The following is a 27,854-nucleotide window of genomic DNA, read 5'->3' on the forward strand; positions in this document are numbered from 1 at the left end:
AAAAAATGATGACTACCTTGCATAGTAGTTGGATGTCAATTGTTGAAGTGGGATGTGGAAATATTGAGAAACTTCGATAAAGAACCTCGGGATGGGAAATTGGAGACCGCCTAACAATTGCCCCTTAAAAAATGTGATGAAATCGGTTGGGGGGGGGGAGGAGATCAGTGAAAAGTATTCGGGATTATTATTCAATAGTCAACAGGAATTTTAAATTGCAATCATAGCTGATCCAAGCCTCCATTAAAATTAGACACCATCGGGGTGTATCAAAGAGTGGAAATGATTTCAATCGCTATAGATGAGTTGGAAAACTTGGGAGCATGGAGAAGGAAGGAACAATGAGAGCTTGATTGCAATGAAGGTAGAGAAACTTACAACAAGAGTGAAAATTGCGATATCACATAAGATTGTCGTTACTAGAACTTGAAGATGATGATGAAGAACGCAGTGGTATTCTCCCCTCACTAACCCTAATATACTTCGGGCTTGAAACCTCAATCATTGGATCATAGCAATGAAACAACAAGTTATAATGTTGATCTCGTTAGATCTTGGGTTTGAATTCATGAAATATCAACAGAGTCTAATATCTCAACATGGCTCTGACACGGGACGACCCTCAACTTTACAACATTTATAGCAAGACAAGACATGCTAATCATTACTTGGATACGCCATCACACGTATAAACATACAACGGTATGGTGTTAAGGTTACTAGTCCATGTTAGCCCTAACTCTCGAGTGAGAAGTTCAGCCTAAAATGCACAATCCAAGTCAGTCAGCCTTGAGTCTCTTTCGACTAGACTCGGGGGAGACTTGTGATAGAGATATGAAAAAAAAAGTAGATCTGTTACCTTAGCGACCCCCAGTGTCAGTCCCACAAATATAAAGGGAGGTAAATATAGGTACACAATGTTGAATATAAGTGAATGGAGAAGAGGTGGAAGATAAAAGAGGCTCCATTGTGAATGAGACTTTAGTCCCATATTGGGAGTTTCATGGCATGATGGTTGGTTTATATTGATTCACATGCATTGAGGATGTGAACAAATGCATGGGGAGAGACTCTCTCTCACGTGTGGGTGCGCAGGGGGGGTGTAAATCTAAGGCCCGGATTGCACTTAATCATGTTGACTCGTGTGCGGGCACGACCTACGCGTGTCGAATGCCAGACTGATCGGGGCAAAATTCGCCCAAGTGGAACAACCAACGTTTTGCGATCACAGGCAGAGTATACGAATGCAGCGAAGCAAGCAGAAGCTCTCCACCTCATTCCCCTCCTCTGTCGTGCAACTCCTGCTCGACAGAGTGCCCGTGATAGTCATCGGGTGCCACTTAGTTCACCGTAACCACCAGTACTTGGTGAGAATCACGATCAAACCATTGTATCATGAGAAATAGACGACCCGAGTAAGCCTCGAAGCACAGTCGGAGGTGGAGACAAATCTGTTTTAAGGAAACTGCATTAGTCGCATGCCTCGATCAGTTTTCCCGGTCGGTCTTTTCATCCGCCCGGTCTGCATCTCTCTCGGCCGACCTGCCTGTCTACTCGCTCGGTCGGCCTGACTGCTTCGCCCGGCCTGCATCTTCCTGACCTGTCTGCTTAGATCAGTCTGTTCACGCTTGGCCTGACTGCTTCGCCGGACCAGCTTGTTTGCCTGTCAGCTTGCCCGACCTGTCTCTCGCCAGGCCTTTCTGACCACCTGACCATACTGTTCGGTCACTCTGGTTCCCTCGTCGACTGAGTCCGAGCAGCCGCTCTTCGGCACGTAGCAAAAACGAGCCCCTGTTGGCAGCCTGAGATTATCCGCTCAGGTCATCTCGATTGTAAGTTGAATTTAAAATTTTAAATTTTAAATTCAGCTAAGTCTCCAAAAAAAAAATCTCTGACAATAGATTGTTTTGTCCAACACACAAGTGTTAGGCACATGGTGGGGTGACCACATATCGTCAATTCCTGAGAATCGACCCCTGACCATTACGCTAAAGCTGTCATGTGCCCACCATCTCATATATGATGTGTCCCATATCAAAGGTCTTGGTCAGTAGTCATGTAGAGGTGGAGGTCAAAGTGGTCACCAAGTCCTCTAGCTCAGGGGCCTGACCCCAACATCTCAGGGGATCGACTACTTCAGCTCAGGGTCATGATTCCAATAGCTCGGTCATTGATTTCCCCTCAGCTCAGCATCTGACTCCCTTAGCTCGACATTCGATTCCATCAGCTTAGTCACCCGATCCCCCCTCAGCTCAATCTCGTGACTTTCCCATGTGAGATTTGCATCCTACATAGCTTGTTGCACCGCTGCCTTCGGCAAACATGAGCAACATAACTGTTACCTCTAGAAGGACATGGGCAGGGTTACCTCAAGGTTTCATGAGGCCCTGGCCAAAATTTTTTTAGACCTTTAATAATTTTAAAAAATAAAATAAAATTTTTCCTCGTTATTTTTCATTTGGACTTGGGATCGACAACTACATGTTTAATTTTTTTTAATAAAAAATATTAATTAAAATAGATTTTTATATAAAATTTATTTTTTTAAGCTTTTTGAGATGTAAAATTATTATTAAATTTAATTTGACTATTACTTATACAAATATAATAAATAAATAAATATTAATTTTGATTTGAATCCATCAGCATATAATAAACCAACACTTCAAAAAAAAAAAAAAATATATATATATAGAGGGTTGATATCTGCGCGTCCGCACAGTATACAACTGTGCGCGCACAGAGGATATCAATCGTTTTATTTTAATTTTTTGAGTTTTTTTATATTTTAAATTAAGAAAATCAATTAAAAAAATAAACATTTCCTTATATAAATTTCTAATACATTAATATATCTCCTCAACATATTACAATACTCAATAAATACTTAAATTGATTTTATTTTAATTTTTTTAAAAACCAAACATTATAACCTAATTGGGAAGCCTGAACCCCATAGGTAAAATCTAAAAAAAAAAAAAACTTTGATACTATAACCCAAAGCCTGAATCCTAGAAGTAAAATCTAAAAAAAATAACTTTAATACTATAACCCAAAGCCTGAACCCTAGAGGTAAAATCTAAAAAAAACAGCTTTAATACTATAACCCAAAACTTGAATCCTAAATAGCTTTGATACTATAACTCAAAGCCTGAACCCTAGAGGTAAAATATTAAAAAAAATAACTTTGATACTATAACCCAAAATTTGAACCATAAAAATAAAATTTTAAAAAAATATTTTAATTATTTTTTTAATTCAAAAATTAATTATAAAAAAATAACAAAACACATACATTTTGAATTGAAAAATAATATTTCTTTATATAACCGCTAATACGTTAAGATATCCCCTTAACATATTACAATACTCCATAAATACTTAAATTTAATTTTTTTATTTTATTTATTTTTAACTAAATATTATAATTCAATTGGAAAATCTAAACCCCAAGGTAAAATCTTAAAAAAAAAATTAATTGAAAATTTATATCCCAATTAGGATATCTGAATCCTACTAATAAAATCTTAAAAAATATATTTTATTATTTTTTTAATCAAAATTAATATATTTTATTTATTTTTTTAAATCAAAATTAAAAAAAAACAAAAAAATCACAATATACTGCGCGACGCGTACAGTCGCGCACTGTACGTATCGTGCAGTATATCAAAATCGTATATATATATATATATATATATATAATAAATCAAATAAGTACATTTAAAAATATTTAAAAAATTAAAAAAATTAAAAAAAATTGAATCATATTTTATAATGTTTTTAGTGCGTAAATCATCGTTGCCATGATAGTAATTTGCTTTAAAAAAAAAGAAAAAAATGGGAAAAATATCACATTGCTAATAATTTATTTTTTCTAATGATGTTTGGATCCATAATTTATTTCATTCATAATTTGTCATTTATAGAGAATTATATAAAATAAATCAAATAAGTACATTTAAAAATATTAAAAAAAATTGAATCATATTTTATAATGTTTTTAGTGCGTAAATCATCGTTGCCATGATAGTAATTTGCTTAAAAAAAAAGAAAAAAATGGGAAAAATATCACATTGCTAATAATTTATTTTTTCTAATGATGTTTGGATCCATAATTTATTTCATCCATAATTTATCATTTATAGAGAATTGTAAAGAACATTTTAAGGAAGAAAAAAAATAGAATGAGGAAGGCGTCTTATGAGAGAATAAGGATATCAATAGTTAAAATTTTAAATGAGTTTTTTTTCCTGATTCTAATATCTCACATCAACAATATGAAAGATCATTAAAATATTTTCAATGGTTAAAGTTCTAAATAAATTTTCTTATGATTCAATTCATAACATAAGTTACATGGCTTCATGTATATTGCATCAAATTTGACATAAAAAAATATGTTTATATTTTTACTATTATTCTTAAATTACAAATCTCAAATCTCACCTCTATAATAGTTCAAAATTTTTTATTAACTTTTTTAATTTTACAAACCTCTCATAAATCTTGATTTATTTATTGAAGATGCCCTAAAGTATCATCGACAGAGGGAAAACAATGAAAAGTGAATGAGAGAGCATGGGTCATCAGAATATGCGATCATCAATAAATATAACATGGGATGAAAAAAATAAAATTCTATCTTATATTCAGTTCTCGATAGAATTTTAGGACTAGTGAATGTAATAATTATAATTAATGTGTAATTAATTGATAGTTGTCGTTAAATTAATTGACGAGTATTGGAGCGGAAATCGAAATAAATGACATGGGAATAAAGTTGGTTAATTAAAGCGGGGAGCAAAATCTAAACGTGGAACTAAAATAAATGACTTTTAAACGACGTACATAGCTCCATCTGCGACAAAATCGAAGCGTTACTTGCTACACGGCACGATGCATGTTGTAAAGACAGTTATGAAGTATTATCATCGTAAAATCTGTAGTTGTTAAAATATAAAGTATTATTATATAAGATTTTGAGATAGTATATTTGAACAAGTTTTTTTTTATATCTTGATCATTTATACTAATGATTAATAGTTATTCGTGACTTATCTTTTTTATATTGGTCTAGGGATGAATTTATGGATGCGCTGGAAGTAAACGAATTATTTTTTATCATATGTTACAAAATTTATAGTTTTTTGGAGTGGTGCGATGATTAAAACATAAGATGTTACTATATAAATTTCTGGAATCAAAACTCGGCTCGTCCAAGTGTGCGAATCCCTGCCAGTTTGTATCTGACATAAGTGATCATTAAATCTATTTAAATTTTTTTAATAATAATGAGCTCCAAAATTATTGGGACTCCTGACATGATGCATTCGATTAAGAGTTATTGATAATTTTAATTATTCATTTAAAATTATCAAAAAAACTTTTTTAATTTAAGTAATCAGTAATTTTTAAGTAATGCTCCTACTTAAGAGTTAATGAAATTGTTTTTATTAAAAATATCCTTAAAATTTTTATAACGAACATTTCATTTTAAATTATAAAACCTAAATAAAAATAAAAACAAAAATATGAGATATTTTATTTAAAAAAAAATTCAATTTTTGAAAATATTATAGATAGGAAAAAAAGCCTACTTAAAAAAACGTAAAGTAAAAAAAAAACACACGTACAGTTAAAAAAAAAACGTAAACTTATAAAATAATATAAAATTTAAAAAGAAAATAATAATAATAATAGTTAATTTTTTTAATAAAAAAATATTAAATTAAGTTATATATTAAAATCTTTTGATAAATAAATTTGTATTATATTATTTAACAAATAAATTTTTATTATATTATTTAGATTGAATCAAACATTAGATTATGTTTTATTCTCATAATCTTAATTATATGATTACCAAATAATCATATAACTAAGATTATATATGATAACTTAAATTAAATATATCATGGATGTTTATCCCCAAAACATGGATAAATCAACTCTTTATCTCGGAGGACGTATATAATATAAGTATCCATCTCGAAACATGCGGGGATAAAAATGTATTATTACAATTCTATAAAAGATCATCCGCTCCAACAGATATAGGTACACTCATACAATCATTTGAACTCCTCTACTATTATACCATTTTCATCTTTTCTTAACTCTTGTGCTAACTTAAGTATCGGGTCTCGACGTTGATTTTAATTTCACTGAATATCCATAAATTTGCTTGTAACTTTTTTATGATCGTGTCACTTACAATTTTCTTCATAACAATTGCTCTCCACTGACTTGCCTGGTAATCGTCTCAAATAATAATAAAAAAAATAATTTATTATTTTTATTATAAAATTTACAATTTTATAAATCATAAATTGGCATTCTCAATAAAAGACTAATTTAATTATGAGATATATTTAAATATATTTAAAATATTTAGATTTTTTTTTCAAAGAATCTTTGGCACACCAATACCCGTCCACCTGTGCGCACATGGACCCCACTTTTCTTGGACTTCTTTCAAATTCCATTGGACCACGCCAAGTTGAGTGCTCCGCCAGAACACGGCGCGCTACTCTTAAAGCACACGCGCCACGATTCTGTTGGCTTCTTTCGCCCCGTTTTATTTCCTCTCTTCTCGCCGGTTGCATCTCCACCCCAATTCGCATGCCATCATGTCCGCCGCTTCTCTCGCGCCAAAGGCCTCCTTCTGGTGCGCCGCATCCCCTGCGAGGGTTCCGGGAGCAGCCGGTTCGGCGTTCGTCGACGCCCCTAAGCTCGGCAGTTCTGCTCCGCGATGTCTCGTCGGTTATAGTGAATCCTCGAGGTTTTCGACGATCGCCGCGCCGAGGAGGCTGAGGCGGAGGTCGCAGAGCTCGCGCGGAGGGAAGTTGGTCGTTTCTGCGTCTTCCAATACTCGTAAGACTCACTCCTTGTTTGAAAAATTACTTATGCCTGCCGACTTCCTGATTTCGATGTCTTTCAAGTTTATGTTTGTGGAATGGCAACAATAGAAAATTTGCTTTCTTTTGTCAATTTAGTTACCTTACTCAATTTCTGGTCTTATTGGGTTTCGTAACATTTATCCTGACTCTAATCGAGTCCTTTGCTATAGTTTAGGCTAAGGCTAATTGGTGAAAAAACGGGTAATTGCAACTGGAACTGTAATGTGCATTAGGAAATTTGATTCTTTGGAAATTGCAAAGAATATTAATTTGAATTTACAGACAGCGTTTCTATCTTCAGCTTATCTCATGATTGTTGATGCATAAGGGTGAAAAAAAATGCTCCTCTTCATCCAAAATATGCAATCAAAGTTTATGTTCTTACTTTTTACTTATCATTTCTCATTGAAAAATTTATTTCAATTTAAATAGATTGAAATGGAATACCTAGCTTTCCTTTATTGGCTGAATGGATTGCGCCGTCATGGTAGATGCAATGAGATGGGACAACTGACTGATAGTAGTGATAATTCTCCAAGTATTGATAGTAATGTTGATAACTTAAGATGTGTGTTTTTTCTCATCCGTCTCTTATATTATCTGTTTCTATTTGCTTTTTTGTGGAATCTTCCCATAGTTCAGGTACTTCATTTCAGTTTGTCTCCTTCCTTTCTGTATTTGTTTGTTTTAATTGTGCAGTCGTGCCAGATATCACCACTTAAATTATTTTATTCCCAATTTGGTGACTAGTTTGGTCCTCTGTTAAAATACAAGTTTAACACATTGTGGCATATTTCACATGAAGATTTTTTGGATCATTTTTTCCTGTCAAATTAGATATATTCTTCTTTGTAAGTTTGAATGTGATAAATAGTTCAGTATATTTATCATATTTCTTGATTCTGCTATCCTTATATCATTTTTGTTACCAGATTAACTGTCATGAGATTAGGTAAAGCTAAACTGCAAGAAGAAATTTTTTCCCCTTGGCAACATCAACTGATTATCTGTCAGCTTTGTGGCCCTCCCCCAAACAAATGTGCTTAGCATTTTTTTTAAAGATTTTGTCAGGAAATTTTAAGGGCTTCATCTTCTTTAACAGTTATGCACTCTATGTGCCCATCAATTTTTGGCATGTGATTTGTCTGAAAGGCAGTGTAATTGCACACATTCATAATTATAGATCCCTAACCATATCGAGAGAGAACAAAAATACAAATCCACTTCAGTGTGTGATAAGTCTGCCCTTCAATGGGTATACAGATTCATGCTCGAACTATTGTAATCTGTATTTGATGAGGCAAAGCCTTATGCTTAAGTTGAAAAAGATTATGGCAAGTTACGTAATGATAACTTGAAAATAAGTCTGCAAAAAGGACTTTCCTTTGGTTGTCCAATTGCATGGTTTGAGTTTCGAACCCACCTACTAAAAACCTTTTTTTCAATGAAGCTATGCCTATGCAACTAGTTACTTGGATTACCAGTTTTTGATGTATACTGCCAGTTTCAGTCCTATGATAACTGCACAAGATAAGACAATTACCCAAAAAAAAAAAAAAACTCTCATTTTTGGATTTACAAAAACATGAGTTTTTTTTACAAAAACACACCTGGTATTCTTTCCTTATTTTATCCATCCAATTCAAGTTTTCCTTCGATCTGATGATCACAAACTGATATTAAAATCAGCTGGCAATCTGATTCTCAATTCAATATTGTTTAGGTGACAGTGAATTGTTTAGACAAGTGTAGATATTCCAAAAATCTCATATTTGGTCGGTATGAATTATGAATTCATAGATAAGAGTTGAAGTGAAAATGATGTCACAAATTTCAAAAAAGACATGGGATTTGTAAAATGACTTGAAAAGCCAGCATAAAACTGTCAGAAAACTCCTGAAAATGAATCTTTAACCAGCATTTATTGTCAACGAGGTAATGGTGAGATACGATATAAGCAATTAGGATATGTTGCTGCTTATTCTACTAGTTTTTGTCTGAGTATTATATCTTCTTGAAGAAGTCCTTTTAATTTTTGGTTCTATGGTATTAAAAAGAAGATCTACTAACTTTTGATATTTAAATCTCGAAGGCCATTTATATAGTCTAATAACTGATGGGTTTATATCAATTTGTTTGCTTGGTTTTGGCATAGCTGAAGCAATCACTGCAACTGCCTGGAATGTCTCTGTTCTTCAAAGTGATTTGCCTGTTCTTGTTGAGTTTTGGGCTTCTTGGTGTGGACCGTGCAGGGTAGTCGCTCGCATACTGGATGAAATCGCACCGGAGTATGAAGGAAGGATCAAACTCTACAAGCTCAACACAGATTACTATCCGACAGTTGCATCTGTTCACGGAGTAGATCGCATCCCCACTGTCCTCTTGTTTAAGAACGGCAAGAAGATCAAGAGTATCACTGGCACTCTGCCCAAGTCTTCCTACGTTGAAGCAATCGATCAATTGTTGTATCACTGAAGAGTGAAGATGCTACTGATACACCAAACAATGTTCCTGGAGCTATCTTTGTCTCGCTTTCTGCTCGAGGTGAAACAGGAGCCCTGAATCATGTGTTTGCATATATCATTCTTATACTTACCTAACAAATGTAACTCTCAAATTAGTTTGAGCCTAAAATGATACCGATGGATTTTTTTTTGGAAATACAGTTTTTATATCAATTGAATTGGTATGAAGATTGAACTACTGTCAATATTATCTTCAGACTCGTGCATTCTTTAGTGGTTGGTGCAGTTCTCATGACCATATATGATGTCATTGTAGTAAAAAAATGATTACAGTCACTTAATTAATATAATGCAGGGAAGAATTAAATATTTTTATTTGAGTTGGTATATAATTACTTCTTCATATTATCCAATAAAGAAAACTTACTCATGGTTTTATAGCTTAAAATAAGAACTCATTAAAAGGATAAAATACATATTTATGATATCCAAGTAGAAGTATATTTTTTTATTATTTTAAAAACATAAAAGTATTTACTATATAATTTAATTGAACGGTCTATTATAACTAAATAAAATTTTACATGTATCATAATTTTTTCATCAAAATATAAAAACATACTGCCTATAAGTAGACAAGTATACTTTATTAGTTAATTATTTTATACTTATAATAACTAAAATAGTATTTAATACCACATTTTACAATACTTGTCACAATTAAATGATATTTGTTATAACAATGAAAATACCGACGTCTCTAACTAAAATAAAAATAAATAAATTTATCTTATTATTTAATAATAATAATTTAAGATTCTGATTGATGTATTTTATCTTCAATGGATAATAATTTCACAAGAATTAATATTTTATTGCAACTGCATTTTAAAACATTATTGAAAAAAGAAATAGTCCATTAAACATTTATGAATTTTATATTGAATTGGTATTCGACCCGACGGCCCTATAAATAGACGGAAGAGCGGATTAACACCAGGAGCAAAATCAAGCTCGAGGAATAACTTTATTACGGCGGTGGCCTGATCTGCAAGCCGTGCTTCCACCGGCGAAGTGAGAGATCGGGAAGGTCCGTTGCTGCCATTGTCGCCATGGATCTCTCCCCAATCCAAAACGCTCTTTCTTCTGGATCATACGCCACCATCGCTGACACCTGCGACGAGCTCATGCTTCAGGCAAGATCTCCTCCTTTTAGGGTTTCTTTTGGGTTTTCGAGATCGACTACTTCCCTTTTTTTTAATACTGAACTTTCGTTCTTATCCACTGTCTGTCCCGTCTAATTTCAGCTTGCTTCTCGGGGAGTCCGCCATCAGGACGACTGGCCCTACGCCGTACATCTTCTTGGATATATCTTTGTCAATGATCTGTGAGCCATCATCTTTCTTCTCCTGGAAGCATGTATCCTCGTGAGTCGATTGGTTTGGGTTTAGAATTTTGAGGTTGTTGTTTATTTTTCCAGTAATAGCGCGAGGTTTTTGTGGAAGTCCATGCCCATGGAGAATAAGGAGAGCTCGCCGGAGGTTGTTGCTGTATGGAAGATTGGAAAAAACCTCTGGAATCGGGATTATTCTAGAGTTTATGAAGCTATTCGTGAGTTCGAATGGAGCGCTGAACTTGCTGGCATGGTCGCTGCTTTCTCAGGTGACTGTCTCTCATTTGATTGTTTTTCCCCTTATGTTGCTATATTTCAAGGAGTCTTTGAAAGTTCCTGGAAAAGGGGTCATTGTTCTTTATGTATCACTGAAGCTATATTACAGAATTGATTACAATTGTCTTTAGCAATGTCTGCCGTGAAGGTGATCAGTTGTATGAACATGCATAATACTTATTCTAGCACATTTGTTGAATATTAGTACTATTCTTCAAACTCTTCTCCTTTTCATTTTATAGTTTCTTCTTGGCATTGTATACAATAATTCAACACAGAAAAGCAGACACTGCTAACATGAACATGCGTTCAGGATTATTAAGTGGTAAGATAACACGGATGTTGATATATACATGAAGTTGCATGTAGCCTTAACAGACAATAAAATGAGAAAAACATGTATTAATATCTTATGGACTTGTCTAAAGACTATTGATAGCCTTCATAGTCAAACATGTGGAATCAATTAGGGTGAGAGTTGAAGCTATGAAGGCTTAAGGGAGATCAAAGAAAATTCTGTTGTGCATAATTAAAGTTTATCTAAGTGAGTATACCTAATGATATTACCTTTTATAAAAATCAATTAGATCCATGTAGCAAGCGCCAAAAAGTTGAGACACACAACTTGTAGTCCAGTTTTAGTAGATTAGTTTTTTCACTCATTGTTTCTCTACTATTAGCCACTAAGAAAAGTTTTTTTTTCTTCTATATAAATTGACATGTATATATTTGTCTTTTTACATTTTATATATCATTGCCGCTGCTACTACTACTACTACCACAAAAAAAAAAACAATAGACTATATATATGCTAACTACTTAGCATAAGGCACATGGATTATTACATTAAATTTACTACTAAATGTGTTTTGATATTTTAGATACGTAGGAATACTCTTTTACTACCTTTTGCCTTCTAGAAAAGAAATCTTATCCATATTAGTCTAACATGTTAATGGCGATATGGAGTTTTAATTGCTATGCGACTAGTATTGGCTAACTTCTTGTAGTCAAGACGTTGAGTAGCTGGTTACATGATTCTTTTGTCAACAAAGCTCTTCATCCTTATGAAAGTTACCTAGTCATATATGAACTAAAGTTTACTCTTGGCAAAGCATTTGTTGATCAAATGTCCTACCTTAAGAACACAGAGTAGAAATTCTTCAAAACATGGTTTGAGGATAAGTAAAGATTTAACAGGGGCATTTAACAGGAGCTATTGCATCATATGTAGAAAGGACAATGTTTTTCAATCAATACTTGTAATTTGTCAATTTCTTAGGAAAATTTACTTAGAGCCTTGAAATGAAGAATTTCTTGAATTGTATGTGCTTGATTATCTTGGATATGTTCTTTGTAATTCTATAGGTGGACTAGAGCTTCTGTAATTGGCTAGTGACTTTTTTCTGTTAATTGTATACATATTAGAATGGCCCATGAGCACACATTGATGGAAAGAGGCTGATCTGCCACTTGATTGATTGTTTGTTCTATTTTATATTGCAATGGAAAAAAAATGTTCCTTCTAGTTCACTTCATAAGATTTCCTATACTACTGGTACCTTTTTTATTTTCTTGACCTTTGATACACTCAAAAAATCAAACCAGAAGAAAACTTAAACTCTCAAACTCACCAAAAGAGGAAAAAAATATTAAAAAGATGATCTAATATATGAGATCCTAAACCCTTTAATAAACTCAAAATAACATCGTCATTTAGAAAAGTCTAAATTATTCTAAAAATTATAATAAACTTTAAAAAACTGTCACCCTTGTGGTTAGGAACCAGGAAAAATAGTGAACATAATCTGGCAAGTGGTAATTGTCTTCTTTGTTAGACTTTATCTTTAGGGAACTCTCTCCTATGAAAGATTTTTAGACATTTTTTTTTTTCTGTTATGGAGTTGGAGATGACAACAATTTAAGTTGAAGCTACAAATTTCACAAGCCATAACAAGCATAGAGTCAGATTGACATTTTGTTTGATTTTAAAATTTCTGAAATAGACAATAATAAAAATGGTAAACTGATTAGCAGGTTAGCCCATGAAGTTAATGTTGCAAGGCAATGTTCTTGAGGTTGTTTCAAGGTGATTGTGTCATGGTACCATTCTGGATATTTCTGTATTTCATTTCTTGGATAGATAATTATCCATTTTTCAGTCTTGTTGGTATCTATCTTTGCATCTTTAACCTCCTCTATGTTTTCATTTGTTAACTTGAAACATGATGCTTTTTATGCATGTGGCCAAAAAGAGGCTGAATTACCAAAAAAAATATGATGCTTTATGTCTACATATTTGCTGATCCATTATATCCAAAACTTAACATTGATCGATAAGCCATTTAATGACAAAGCACAGATACAATTTTCTCTATTGAGCTTCCTTTCAGATTTGTTCATATTATTCTGCCACAATGCATGTAGCTTGGTCTTTGAAAATAAGTCCATTTGGTTAACAAGAAAATTTTTCATGCCAACTATGATCCTCAATGACGTAAGTTCTTGATCTTCTAACTCGATGGTGAATTTTTAATGTGATAGTATTGTTTGTTGGAGATGTGATTTCGGAACTTATGTTTGGAATTTTCATGAGAACTATACTAGCTAAATCTATGTTTATCAAACTAATTTCTTCAACATCTTTTTACTATGTCTCAGAGAAGTATACCGAGAAGATGTTTCAGATGTTAAACTCTGCATATTCTACCATCAGTGTTGAAGAAGTGGCTAAATTTCTGGGAATGAGCGAGGACAAAGCGACAAATTGTACGTATTTAAATCTATCTGGCTATCTGAACCTTTTGCTTTCATGTCCTTTTGATCGAACTTTTTTATTTCTTTCACTCAACCAAGAATGAACAAGCTAATTCATATCTTATATGATAAACAATGAATAGTAGTCAATCAAGAACGAACATGCTAATTCACACTACATGTTTTACAAAGGGGCAAAATCCACACCACCCTAGTAATAGTGAATTAAATCTGTATCTTTGTTTTGACTGGGTTTACAATTTTTTTTATTCATAAAAGATCAGAAGCTTTCATTGGTCAATGGTAATTCTCTTAACATTATTTTGGCTGCAGATTCTTTGCAGCATGGCTGGAAATTGGATACATCTTGTAAGATGCTGACTGTGCTGAAGCCCATCACTGTCACCTCGCAGAGGTTGCTTGGTTCAAGCAAATTACAAAGGTTGACAGAATACGTTTTCCATCTGGAGCACTAAAATCCTCTGTTCTTTTACATTTTGAGGGATAAGATCTACCATTGCTTTTTAGGTAGCCTAGGCAATTTTCAGGATTTTAATGTACAGAATAGCTCAATGATCTCCGCATGTACCCCCAGCGATCCTCTGTAGATAGACTAAAAGATTTTTTTTTTCTTTTCTTTTACCTGATTCACTGTCTTCTTTTGTCTGCTGTGAACCTCTGTTTCGTTTATAGCTTCTTTTTATCTGTTTAGTGTCTTCTTTTTATCTGGTCTGTTTTGTTTTTCTTCTTCTTTTTATGTGCTCTGGCAATTACCGTATTACCGTGACTTGTCCCTTTCCATAAGGCTCGCCTATCGATGTCGCACTTGCTAGTGTACTCTCTCCCTTTCACATGTGCCGTCGACAGAGGTCGAGATCTTAATCGCGTGAGGGATCGTACGGTCAAGTTGAAAATCAACGAAATTACAATGTATATATTTGGTAATGCACTCGGAGAGTCCCTCTTCCCCTAACCCAATTGCTAAAAAAACTCCCCGTTTCCAGACACGCCGGAGTCGGGGAGACCCACGTCGGGAGCAGAAGAAACCCTGGCCCATGATGCCTCTGGTGATGCCGTCCTCCTCGATCTGGAAGTAGGGTCGATGAGCATGGACGACTTTTTCCTCAGCTTCCATGGCAGGCCTCCGCCGGTCCCCTCGTTATCCAGAGGAGATCCCCCGCGCTTGCCTTTAACAAAGGAGAAAAATGCGAACGAAGAGTGGAAGGAGGTCCCCAGCGGGGGTGGATTGGGGTACGAGGGCGCTGCTGCGTGCGGAGAAGTCACTCTGGAGGACTTCCTGGCGAGGAACGGAGCGATGACGGCGGCGGACGTTGTCGCACCATTGGAGGAGCAGGAGAAAGCTGGGGTTTCGGTCGATCCGGCGATCAGCGACCGGCTTCGTCGGCAGGAGCAACATGCTCTGTTAGACACCGCGGTGCTAGGGTTTAGGAATGGGGTGGTAGGTGGTGGAAGAAGGCGAGCGAGGAAGAGGTCTGCACTGGATAATCTTGCGGACAAGGCTGATATCCGGAGGCAGAAGAGGATGATCAAAAACAGGGAGTCGGCTGCCAGATCGAGGGAGAGGAAACAGGTGTCTCATCTCCTTCCTAGTTCTTCCCTTCACTTCCAGCTCTGGTGGATTCGATGCTGTAGTGTAGTCTAATACTTCCCTTTCAGGCTTATACCGTGGAGCTCGAGTCTCTGGTGTCACGGTTGGAAGAGGAAAACGCTATCCTTTTAAGCGAACAAGTATTGATTTTCATTTTTTTATGTAGTTAGATTCAATTTCTTTATCATTAAATAACATGTTTAAGTCTCATTTGATTGCAGGAAGAGCAATACGAGATGAGGATTCACCAGGTGGATATACTTCTCTTTTTCTGTGTCCTTTCGCAATGCTATTTTGCCTTTCCATTAGACGTACGTTTATCATGTTTAAGTATGAAAACAAATAGCAACATCTAAAGTTGATGCATGCATCGAAACACTGAAACATTATTAATCTTGAATGGCTTAAATATATGTTTTTCGGCTCTATGTTTGGAAGATATTATCACCTTTGCCACAGACAACATTACTGATCTGGTAGTTGTGAACAAACTATGATACTTTGAATGAGGTGTAGATCTAATTGACTGCCACTGTGTCTTGTAGAGAGATGTAATCCATTTACCAAACGCCATTATATGATCCTAAATATGCTTCCATTTGAAGACATGTGACATAGAGGCAAGCTGATAGCACTCATTCACAAGATTTTAGATATAACATTCCTTTCTTGCCTTGCCATTAAAGATATTGATCATCAGCTGGGAACATACAGAGTTCAGTGAATTTTTGTTGTGTCATTTATGTATGTGACTCTTTAAGTACCAGCTGATTTTTTTTTTAGGCATCCATGAGGACACTTAGGAAAGTATATGTTGTACATAGAACACCCAATTTCATTTTTGGTATACAAGTTATTTAAAGATAAATTGAGGCATGATTCTAGAACACCAGTAGGATAATGCCTCTGAAGTCTGCGACACTAACTTCTTGGATCTTTGCAGCTTATGGAGAATATTATCCCTATTACTGAGAAGAGAAAGCCACCACACATACTCCGGAAAATTCACTCAATGTTGTGGTAGGGATCAACCAAGCAAGGACAAAATCACTCGCAATGAAGTGTGGACTCCGGTCTCATGGCTTAGCACGAACTAGAGATGAGATGCTGCTTACTTATTTACGGTCTCATGGCTTAGCGCGAACTAGAGATGAGGTGTTGCCTAATTATTTACTAGCCTTTTGTTGTTGTAGATAATTGTGTGTTATGTATCTTCCTTGCTACTATTGCCCATGTTATCATTGCTTAAATTATGAGTGAGAATGAATCCCTGGATCGTTTGTAGGTTGAATAATCTTGTCATGATTTGATGCTTCCATATATATGTTTGCAGTCAATATCCTTGGTCGATGCATGGATTCATGTTTCACTTGAATGCATATTAGTATGAAAAATTAGAGCATAACCAAATCTATACAAGGTGGAAAAAACCACACTGGATTCGGAAAATGGCCCTGACAGATTTCCTCACTACAAGAGGATCTTGTAGATTTCAGAGTACCAAAAGGCTGATTCACTCAATCATTTGCAGCTATATTTCTATATACATTCCACTCTCTATTGTATTGTTGTTTGCCTCTCGGTTCTTAATTTGCAGCACGAGCAGGGGAATTGAGGCTCTCGGTGCGGCTGCGCACGATCCGGAGGAAGATCTCTCGCACCTGTCGCTCCAAAGGCTCGAGCCCCTCCGTCAATGCGTCGCAGATCTGCGCCAACTCATCGGCCCTATGGCTCAGCTCCTTCTCCTCGCCTTCTGCCATGGGGAACTTGATGGCCTGCATCAGCTCCGTCAGCTGCTGCGTGCACCTCTCGATCTGTCGGATCTCCTTCAGCAGCCCCGCCGAGCTCTTCCTGTCTCTCTTCTTCGACTCCTCCACGATCCGCTCGTGCAGGGACGTGACGGCCGACGCCCATGGAAAGGTCCTGGGGACAGTGAAGTGGACCTGGAGGCCGCGGTCCTGGCAGGGGATCGCCGCCACGACGCACCACATTGTGAAGAGGAGCACCGCGCTCGCTGTGTACACGGGCACGGCCAGCCCCGCCGTGGCGACCACCTCGTGACCTCGCGGGGCCGCCAGGTTGCTCCCGATGGCTTGAAGCTGCCGCGCGGCGGACCAGGAGCGGGACACGCTCCAGGAGAGGGAGCGGAATTTGGAGACTTGGCGCCCGGTGGTTTTGGGGGAGGAGGCATAGGAGGAGCCGGAGCCGCTGCTGCGGCCGAAGGAGCGGTTGCGGTGGGAGATGGCGGTGGAGCCGGCGTCCCTGTCTTCCAGCATCAGGACGGCGAGGTCCGTGAGCGCTTTGCGGGCGCGTCGCACCTGCCCCTCGCTGATCCCCCCGCCGCTGCCGGCTGGCCGCAGGGCCGCCACCGCGATCTCGAGGTGCGCCCGCCATCGGCGGATCTGCTCGATGCCGTCGCGCACGGCGTTGCAGATGTCGAGTGCCTTGATGGCGCGATCGTAGTACTCCGCGAGGAGGCGATCCACGGGAGGCCGAGCGATGTCGGCGCCGCGGTCGAGGAGGAGAGCCCGGAACTCCTCGTGGCACAGCAGGAAGGCGTGGAGGAGCCGGCGGATCCAGGCGATCGAGAGTAGCCCGTCGCCGTCGGCTGCTGCGGCCGCGGAGAGATCCACTAACACGTACTCGACGCAAGATTGGAAGCCCAGCATCAGCGCGTCCTGCTGCTCGCCTCCGGCGCCAGTGTCCATGGCCTGGTCCCGGCGGAAGCTGAGGATGGAGCGGCCGAAGGAGGAGGAAGCCGACAAGTCCTTGGCGTACATCGTCGCGCCAATTATACCATTCGATTGCTCCAAAGGAAGAAGAGACGAAGGAGACAAGACGCGATAAGGAAGATCCGCCTTTTTTATACATCGAGAATGGGCTGTCCACGTCTGCACTCGTCGCCGCCGCGTTCGAGTACGCGGACCACGGACGCGCGACACGGCTCCGCGTAACTTTCTCCCCGAATCTTAAAGCAGCCACTGCGGTGTTTTTCTTCTTATTGACGAAAAAATCTCTCGATCCGTAGCCACCGTCGGACGGACCAACCAACCAACGAGGGCCTTTTCGGCATTCGGGCAGTTGAGGCGAATGTTGACCGCGTCCTGGATTCCGTTCGGGGGTAGAAGATGCGCCGGGAGATTTGGTGCAGCGGCCCATTGGGGGCGAGGAGGGGAGTTGCAACCGGCAACAGACAGCAGACGACCCGGTGGTGGGTTGCCAGCGAGCCAGTGACACGGACGAGTTTAAACGCCTCGGAAAGGGACGTTGCCCGTTACCGAGGGCAAGCGCAATGAAGCAGCCAACGTCTTCAAATTAAATCGCTTCTGTTATTATGATTATTCTTCTCATCGAATTAATTTCCTATTTTTAATTTGTGATTTTTCTCTCCGTTATCTGAGTTTCCATTTTATGTCTAAATTGTACCTACGTCGGCGTGACGTTAAAAACGAGATGGATGACAGCTGTCGATTTGACATTGTAATTGGCGACCGGAAGGTAAGCCAAGAATTTTATTTTGCTTTTTTTTTTTATTCGGTCAAAGCCATTTTAATTATTTTTCCTTCATTTGTAGTTATAATGGAATGAATATATAATTGAAAAGGTCAACATGTGGAAGAATCCTTCGGCAGTCAAATGGTTTGACAGGAGGACACAAAAACAAAAGAAAAATAAGTCAAAGCGATTCCTTCGAACAATTCAAGTCAAAGTCTTAGATCTTACCTGTTCTAATGGTGTATAATTGGCCAATATGGCACTTATTGATCAGAAAAGCAACGATTTCATCCATAACATATTATTTCAACAACATGAGATTCCTGTCCTCAAGAATATGATGCAGTGGTTTGACACTTTGAACGATTAATTAGACATTTAAAATTCAAATTCTATCTACGATATACTGTATGAATTTTATTTTCCATTGAGAAGATAAATCTAAGGATGTTAGTCGATTGAATAAATCTATATGAATATTTTACAATTTATCTTAATAGTTAGTCGAAAACTTTCATATGGCCAGATCATTCGCCTTCAGGATTAGTCAGTTCAAAGAATTGAATATCTGGTGATCTTGTCCGAAAATGGTGAAGACAGCTAGCTCGGGATGTGACTCTGCGGTTGACCGTGTGAAAACTCTGCTCCGCTCTGTAAAACCAAAAACGTCAGTGTCGGATCAGGGAAGGGGTCCCCGACGTTAGCACTCTGATGTTCAAGTCAGTCGCCGGAATAGTAGAAGAATAGTAGAAACTGTAGCAACAAGAGTGTGATCGCAGAATAACGCATACCTCCTCCAGTGCATGGACCCCCTTTTGTATAGTGCCTTGTAGCGTATGTGCAAAGCGTGAGCACACTTTTCTATCTTTCCTATAAAAAGACAGGTTAGAAAAGTGTCTCTGACACTATTCTTTAACAGAGCGTGCAAATCCTTGAGATGACAGTAGAAGCTTCCATCGTATGATTTATCTGTTGACCATGCCCTACTGTCAGCGGTACTAACTCCCAGAAGGATACAATGAGCTAAGCAAGGGGTCCCAATATTTGGCCGAGTGGGGGAGCCGCTCGACCGAGATTCCCTACCCGGTCAGTCTAGGTTATTCTTCTCCACGATCGCTCGACTTGGTAGGTTGTTCCTCGTATGGCCGTATAGGCGGCCAGGTTAGACTAGCCCCTATAGGGTCGTCACAGTTGGGAACATCTGTTCTCCTCTCTTTAGTCGTTCGATTATCGGGTCGCTGCTTATCGCTCGACCAGATGAGCGATTTGGTCAGACGAGCCTCCAGACGACACTATGATACTGAGCCCTCCTTTTGCTGAGTGGGCCGCAATACCCGATCATACCCTTCAGGCCCGATCGACCCATTGCCACCTGCTCGGCCAACTTTGGTGACCCGACGATTCTATGTCTTTGACCGCCTTGACTTTGACCTCCACATCGGCTACTTTTCCCACTTTTGACTCTTCTTTGGTGGACTTCTTTTATCATCGCATCACAAGTCTTCCCCTCAAGTCTAGTTGAAAGAGACTGTAAGTCCGATTGACTGGACAAGTAGTGTCTTCAGCGGCCTTTCTGCCCGATTGGACATCATTAGTTTTAGACCCGCCACTTAGCTCACACATTCACTAATCAAGGGTTTATAGTTGTCTCTCGACTTTACTCGAATTTAGAGTTGCCACTCGACTGTGGTAAATAATGTAGTCTGTAGCTGATTTCTATCATGGGTTTAGAACCGCGCTTGGCTATGAGACAGGATGGTTAATCTTCAGTGAGCCACTCTATAACTATGTCTCTGTTCGACCTCTTTTCAATCTTTATAGTCCACTCGGGATGCTCGTGGGCAATACTTAGTGATTTTTCAACTTCTGGCAGCTCCCTGTGGCGGGTGAGTGCCTCATAATGGTTGTTGACGTCATTCTAATTTCTTGAAGACTGTGCAAATCTCCGATCATTAATGCCGAGTATGCCGCCCATGCCCTTTAATTAAGCCTCATTAATGCTCCCTGTTACAGAGCGCTACGTGTCCCACTTTTTGTCGCCGCACGTTTGATGTGATAGGCGGATATCTGCGATTGATGTGATGTCGCCTTTTTAAATTCAACGGTCAGATGGAGGCTTCATTTTCCGAAGCCCTTGATCGGATAGTCCAGAGCGGCCATCACCAAGGTTTTCAAACTCTTACTCCTCTTCATTTTCGATATTATGCAACATCTTCATCCTCGCGCCTGTCTCCCGTCGATTTCCGTCTCCTTTGCTCCTCGTCGGCGATCCTCTTCCTTAGTAAGATTTTCTTCCTCTTCCTATTTTTGTCTCTGCTTTTCCTCAGTTTTCCATTGCCTATTCTCCTCCTCCTCCTCCACCCATTGCCGGATTGTGGTACACTTCCAAGGAATCTGATTTCAATAGTAATGAAGTCCTTCAGATGCAGATGACTTATGGTATTCCCGATTGTTGGTGCAATATCCCTTAGGTCAAGGTTGACTGGTTTGACCAAGCTTGAGTCTTGGTCATAGTTTCGATGTTTAACAATACATGTAGACACATGGACAATACAGGTGCAGTTGTTCATATGGGGAGATTCTGATCAGGGACTGATCAGGGTGAATGAAGAAGAGTCAAGTAGGTCAAAAGTGACCGGATACCTGACTTGAAAGTCCTAGTGAGTGAAGCTAGGCAGAAGGAAATCCTGGTGAGTGAAGCCAGGTGAAAGTCCTAGTGAGTGAAGCTAGGCAGATGGAAAACCCTAGTGAGTGAAGCTAGGTGAAAGCCCTGGTGAGTGAAGCCAGGAAAGGAAAAATTCAGATGGATCAAGGATGATCGGACATCTGGTGTTGGGAAGTCCAAGTAGGTCAAAGGATTGACTGGATACTTGGCACGAGGAAATCCAGATGGGTCAAGGTTGACCAGACATCTGGTGGAAGTCCAAGTAGATCAAGGGAGTGACCGGATACTTGGCACAAAGAGAAAAAGTCTAAGTGGGTCAAAGGGATTGACCGGACACTTGGTGGGGAGTTCTGGCAAGTCAAGGGAGTGACCAGATGCTAGGTATGATGTACCAACAGGTCAAGGTTGACCGGATGTTGGTTTGAGAGGTTTGGGACTTGGTTTTGGGTAAAAACCAAGAGCTGGATCGATCAGTGGATCGATCCAGGCCTTTCCTAGCGAACAGAGAGCCTCTGAATCGATCAGTGGATCGATCCAGAGGTCCCAATCGATCAGGCGATCGATTGGGACGCTGCTGCTTCGCACGATAAGCACTGGATCGATCCGTGGATCGATCCAGGCATTTTTCCAGAGCACAGAGGCGCTCTGGATCGATCCGTGAATCGATCCAAAGCCTCCCCGATCGATTGAGAGTTTTCGAATCGATCGGGATCCGACCGTTGCGTCGTATTTGAGCTGAAGGCGAGCGTCTCCTTCGGCACTGCTTAACCAATTCATCTCATCTCTCTCGCCAGCTCCTCCACAGCGTTCTCAAAGCTCAGATCGCCAGTTCTTAAAGGATCTTGGAAGCTTTCCAAGTTAAGAGGCGGATCAAAAGCAAGGAGAAAAGTTAGGGTTAGGGTTTTCTACGCTTATTGTAAGCTTGTGCTTGTATTCTTGTATCCCTTCCCTTTCTTTTGTACTGAGAGTCTTGTAGGGCTTCTCCGCCTTCGGTAGTTACCGAAAAGGAGGTTTTTATTAGTGGAGGGTGCGTGAGTAGGTGTGGATCCTTGGACTAGTCACCTCTTGTGAGGTGGATACCAAGTAAACCAACTTTGTTAGCGTTGTGTGATTTGTTTCTGTATTTTCCGCTTCACATCTTCGAAGAAACAAGCAACGACGAGCATCTAGCACGCGACGAGCTATTCACCCCCCCTCTAGCTACTTTTCGGTCCCAACAAGTGGTATCAGAGCAAGGTTGCTCTTCACCGAAATCATCGCCGGAAGGGTCAAGCATAACAAGAAGAGCTAGAGGGTCAAGAAGTTGAAGCAAAATTGTCAAAGTCAAAGAAATTCAAAAGCTCAACTTCTACAATGGAATTCCAAGATGGGCTCGGATTCGACACGAGGGTGGCTCCACCATACACTTCCACGAGCTTCGATTCTTGGAAATCAAGAATCGAAAATTTTCTTATGATGGAGATAGAGCAATGGTTTGCTCTTATGGAAGGCTTCAAGACTCCAACAAACTCAAAGGGCAAAGTTCTCAAGAGGAGCAAGTGGAGCCAAGAGCAAGTCCAAAGGTGCGAGGCCAATGACAAAGTGACCAAGCTTTTTGTCAATTTGTTGCCAAGCACCATCCTTTGCAAAATTGGAGAATTTGAAGATGCAAAGGAATTATGGAGTAAATTGGCCAAGCTTCATGAAGAGATCCCCTCCACTGTACAAGAGCAAGAAGAATCCAGAGAGGGTGACTCTTTGGAGCAAGACCAAGAGGAGGACTCCGAGGTTGAGAGATGCTCAACCTCCGAAGAAGAAGTCTAAGAAGAAGCTTCATCTTCAAGGGAGTGCAATGAAGAGAACAAGGAGGGAGCATACTCCTTGTTCCATGTACAAGATGATGAAGCCTCCACCTCTAGGATTGAGGGGAGTGTAATGAACCCGGAGCAAGAAGAGGCCTCCACATCCGGGTCAAGTGAAGAAGAAGAAGATGGTGCCACCTCCAAAATTCAAGAAATATCAAATGGAGGAGTAAGTGCCATCCCTACACAAGAAGGTATAAATGTTTCAATTAAAAATAAAAATCATATAATATGTTTTGAGTGTAGGGAAAGTGGGCACTACAAGAGCAAGTGTCCTAACTTGGCCAAGAAGAAGGGTCAAGTGACACAAAAGGGCAAGGAGAAGCCCAAGGAGACCACCCCCGGGACAAAGAAGAGCAAGGAGCATATTGTGTGCTTCTTGTGTCAACAAAAAGGGCATTACCGAAGTCAATGCTCCAAGGGGAAGAAGATGGTCAAGGCTCAAGGAGGCACTAGTCAAGGGGGAGCCTCCAAGGTAAAGAAGAAGGTAACATTTATTGAGCCTACCCCTTTACATTATGGTAAAAAGCATGATAGTTCTAATTTTTATCATCTTAATGTAATTTACCATAAGAATAGAAAGCATGAGGGCATTAAGGAAAAGCATGTGGCCCTACATGCCAAGACTACCCAACCTAAGGTTAGGAAGGTAGATAAAATTTTGGGCAAGAACACTAAGGATAATAGATATAAGCCCAAGAATAAAAATGCTCATGGATCAAATGAAAAATCAAATACTAAGGACTTAGTGAGGGAAAATCAAGTCTTGAGGTCAAGACTTGATAAGTTAGAAAAGACCCTAAAAAGATTGGAAAACATCCTATTAGGACAAAATGAGCATAACCTAGGTTTAGGAGTACAAAAGTCATCCAATGGCCATAGAGGTTTGGGATACAAACCCAAAGCTAAAAAGGATGTGCCTAGTTATCATAGGGTTCCATATAGTTATGGAACAAATTCTAAGTCTAGAGGTCAAGTCAAGGATACAAGGGAAGATATCCCTAGAAGTATCTTTGTCACCAAAGTGACTAAGACTTCTAAGAAGTCTAAGAAAGTCACTAACAAGGTCACAAGGGAGGCTATCCCTAGAGTTGACCTAGAAAATATGACCAAGACTTCTAAGAAGCCCAACAAGGTCACTAGGAAGGTATCTAGGGAAGTTATCCCTAGTGAGTACCTAGAGCATCCAAGGAGCACCAATAGGTGCTGGGTTCCTAGGAGCATCTTCTCTACCCCATAAATGAGTTAGAGAGTGTCAACTCCGATTAGAAGGGTAGTTAACTCAACTTTGAAGAAATTGACACTCAAGGAGCATTTTCAAGGTTTTTGTTAACCTTAATATGAAATGGAATTATTATTTACTCCTTGAAAGAGTAAAATGTGCTTAATGGCGGAAAAATTAATTTTATCTTAAAATGACATAAATTGGGAAAACCTAGAGAAATACCAAGTTGGGATTTTGGTATTCTCTTAGAAATTTAAGGCAATCCGGGCCTTGATTTATGTGATTACTCTTGAGGAAAAATGGAATGTGCCAACATTTGAGGATATGCTTAATTTTTAAGTGGCATAAACAAATTAAGAGAAATATAAATGTCAATTTAGGTTTTGGCATTTCTTTGAAGCATTTAGGGCAATCTAGGTTTAACGTGTTAAGTTAAAACAAGTGGTGTATTTTGAGTTAGCTAAATGGTTAAGGATACTTAGATAAGTAATCTAGGTATATTTTATTCATGCTAAACCTTGCCATGATTGTTTGCCCATTATATGTCATGACATCATGTTTTAGTTTTGTATTTTACATTCATGACTTATTATGAAAAATATAAAAATACCATGTCATGACATTCATACATCATGTAGTTATAGGATATTTTCTTTTGAAAATTATTTCATTTTGATGTATGCCATAACATTATCATGCATTATGTTTAATTCCTTAAAAGCAAGGACAAATGGCATTTATCAACAAGTGTTTTCAACAAGTGGTATTTACAAGTAACATCCTAAGTGGATGTTCAATATCCACAAAATGCCTAGATAGATATGCATGATCCCTAGATTAGGGCAAAACCAAACTTTACATCTCACAAAGACCAATAAGATGACTTGTATGTGTTTTAGTGCACACTGGATACAAGTGAGATGTTAGGATGATGAACAAAACTCAAGATGTTGATTTAGTGCATTTCTTTGAGTTTTAAATTCATCAAAACACATAGTTATGTGTTTTCCCATCATTGGGAAATCTAATGTACAAGTCATGTGCATTAAGCCCAAGAAATGTGATGGGATATTGGTTTTGAAAATTAATTTAAATTGCTTTTGGAAAACCTTGGTGAAGGCTATCTTTTGATAGTAATCATCATTGAATAGTTAGACACAAACTTGAAGAAAATGCTAAAGTTTTAGCAAGTTTTCAAGCTTGTGTCAATCTTTGAAAATATAATGTATTTTCATAGAAAACTATTTTTCCATGATAAAGTATGCCCTAAATAATGTCTACACAAATTTTTACGATTTTTGGAATTTTGTAGATTTTTCTAGGGGCTTCTGAAATTCACAGAAAGTGAAGTTCAGCAACTATCAGACCTCAATCGATCACCCGATAGATTGAAGGGTCTCAATCGATCGGGCGATCGATTGAGAGAAAGCTTCTCACGAACAGAAGCTTTCTGGATCGATCCACCAATCGATCCAGCCCTCCTGAATCGATCAGTGGATCGATTCAGCAAGGTTCAATCGATTGGAACCCAACTCCAATCGATCCAAGTTGCTGATTTTGGCTGGGAAGGCCTGATTTCAGCATTTTGAACCTTGTTTAGTCAATGTAACCATTCCAAACCCCTGAAAATACATTTGTATACATATAAAGGGTGTTTTCATGTTGAAAACAAGGATGGATTGGTTAAGGAAGGCTAAGTTGAAGTTTAGGTTGATGTTTGTTTCAAATTTTGAATATTTGAACCTCAAAACTTCTAAAATTGGGTTTCCTAAAGGTTTAGGGACTTCAAGTCATTGTTGGTGCAATGACAGAAGTTATCACCATGTCTTTAGGGGGAGGGACTCTTTAAAAGACATGAAAATTATTTTCATAAACCTTGGAGGGTGGTTAACCTTCTTTAGAGAAAATGCTCATGAATGAGCGTTTGAACTTGAAATGGAGAGTGGATATCCTCATTATTTCAAGTGGTATTTCAAATGGTTGAAAAATGCTCAAGGTTGGGCATTTGTCTACTTTGAGGGAGAATGTAGGGAAAATGAAGGGTATGGGACCTTCATTATGATGTTGATCACGACCTTGAGAAACTCTTCAGGGGGAGAGTTTAAAAAGGGATAAAGGTTCAACGAGTGAAGTTGTAACCAATGATGAGTATCTCTTCAGGGGGAGAGATAGTGGTTGTTTGATGTGTGCCAATAGGGGGAGAATGTGTGGTTTAAGTTAGACCTTCATTACCTATGGGGGAGGTCATAGGGGGAGAATGAAGGGAACCAACATTCATACTTTGGCATGAAGAGAGTTAAGGCTGTGGGATTAGCTTAACTCAGAGTAGTCCTAACTTAAAGGTATTGTCATACATCAAAAAGGGGGAGATTGTTGGTGCAATATCCCTTAGGTCAAGGTTGACTGGTTTGACCAAGCTTGAGTCTTGGTCATAGTTTCGATGTTTGACAATACATGTAGACACATGGACAATGCAGGTGCAGTTGTTTATATGAGGAGATTCTGATCAGGGACTGATCAGGGTGAATGAAGAAGAGTCAAGTAGGTCAAAAGTGACCGGATACCTGACTTGAAAGTCCTAGTGAGTGAAGCTAGGCAGAAGAAAATCCTGGTGAGTGAAGCCAGGTGAAAGTCCTAGTGAGTGAAGCTAGGCAGATGGAAAACCCTAGTGAGTGAAGCTAGGTGAAAGCCCTGGTGAGTGAAGCCAGGCAAGGGAAAATCCAGATGGATCAAGGATGATCGGACATCTGGTATTGGGAAGTCCAAGTAGGTCAAATGATTGACTGGATACTTGGCACGAGGAAATCCAGATGGGTCAAGGTTGACCAGACATCTGGTGGAAGTCCAAGTAGATCAAGGGAGTGACCGGATACTTGGTACAAAGAGAAAAAGTCTAAGTGGGTCAAAGGGATTGACCGGACACTTGGTGGGGAGTTCTGGCAGGTCAAGGGAGTGACCAGATGCTAGGTATGATGTACCAACAGGTCAAGGTTGACCGGATGTTGGTTTGAGAAGTTTGAGACTTGGTTTTGGGCAAAAACCAAGAGCTGGATCGATCCAGGAGCTGGATCGATTAGTGGATCGATCCAGGAGCTGGATCGATTAGTGGATCGATCCAGGCCTTTCCTAGCGAACAGAGAGCCTCTGAATCGATCAGTGGATCGATCTAGAGGTCCCAATCGATCAGCCGATCGATTGGGACGCTGCTGCTTCGCACGATAAGCGC

The 27,854-nt window shown here is 38.9% G+C and overlaps 4 protein-coding genes across 5 annotated transcripts; 3 read left to right on the top strand and 1 right to left on the bottom strand.

Annotated features, from left to right (window-relative positions):
- The first annotated feature begins 6,451 nt into the window (after window positions 1–6,451).
- On the top strand, window positions 6,452–9,640 carry LOC122017824 (thioredoxin 1-like). Of its 2 annotated transcripts, none has more exons than XM_042575529.1 (2): window positions 6,452–6,876; window positions 9,058–9,640. In XM_042575529.1, the coding sequence occupies exons 1-2, from the start codon at window positions 6,633–6,635 to the stop codon at window positions 9,375–9,377; spliced, it is 564 nt and encodes a 187-aa protein (XP_042431463.1). In that variant the 5' UTR covers window positions 6,452–6,632; the 3' UTR covers window positions 9,378–9,640. The 2 variants fall into 2 exon arrangements, with proteins under 2 accessions (XP_042431463.1, XP_042431464.1); XM_042575530.1 differs by having other exon boundaries at window positions 6,581–6,876; window positions 9,064–9,640.
- A 701-nt stretch (window positions 9,641–10,341) lies between these two features.
- LOC122014684 (COP9 signalosome complex subunit 8-like) lies at window positions 10,342–14,504 on the top strand. The gene is made up of 5 exons (XM_042571041.1): window positions 10,342–10,563; window positions 10,675–10,754; window positions 10,848–11,029; window positions 13,698–13,805; window positions 14,127–14,504. Exons 1-5 carry the CDS (start codon window positions 10,480–10,482, stop codon window positions 14,267–14,269), a joined length of 597 nt encoding a protein of 198 aa, XP_042426975.1. The 5' UTR covers window positions 10,342–10,479; the 3' UTR covers window positions 14,270–14,504.
- Window positions 14,505–14,736: 232 nt separating this feature from the next.
- LOC122014683 (bZIP transcription factor 12-like) lies at window positions 14,737–16,693 on the top strand. The gene is made up of 4 exons (XM_042571040.1): window positions 14,737–15,384; window positions 15,471–15,542; window positions 15,624–15,653; window positions 16,346–16,693. The coding sequence occupies exons 1-4, from the start codon at window positions 14,896–14,898 to the stop codon at window positions 16,424–16,426; spliced, it is 672 nt and encodes a 223-aa protein (XP_042426974.1). The 5' UTR covers window positions 14,737–14,895; the 3' UTR covers window positions 16,427–16,693.
- A 71-nt stretch (window positions 16,694–16,764) lies between these two features.
- Window positions 16,765–18,231, bottom strand: LOC122014682 (protein ROH1-like). The gene has a single exon (XM_042571039.1). It carries the CDS (start codon window positions 18,180–18,182, stop codon window positions 16,989–16,991), a length of 1,194 nt encoding a protein of 397 aa, XP_042426973.1. The 5' UTR covers window positions 18,183–18,231; the 3' UTR covers window positions 16,765–16,988.
- Window positions 18,232–27,854: the final 9,623 nt, after the last annotated feature.

The sequence above is a fragment of the Zingiber officinale genome, chromosome 8B (assembly GCF_018446385.1).
Source record: "Zingiber officinale cultivar Zhangliang chromosome 8B, Zo_v1.1, whole genome shotgun sequence".
Classification (NCBI taxonomy): Eukaryota; Viridiplantae; Streptophyta; class Magnoliopsida; order Zingiberales; family Zingiberaceae; genus Zingiber; species Zingiber officinale.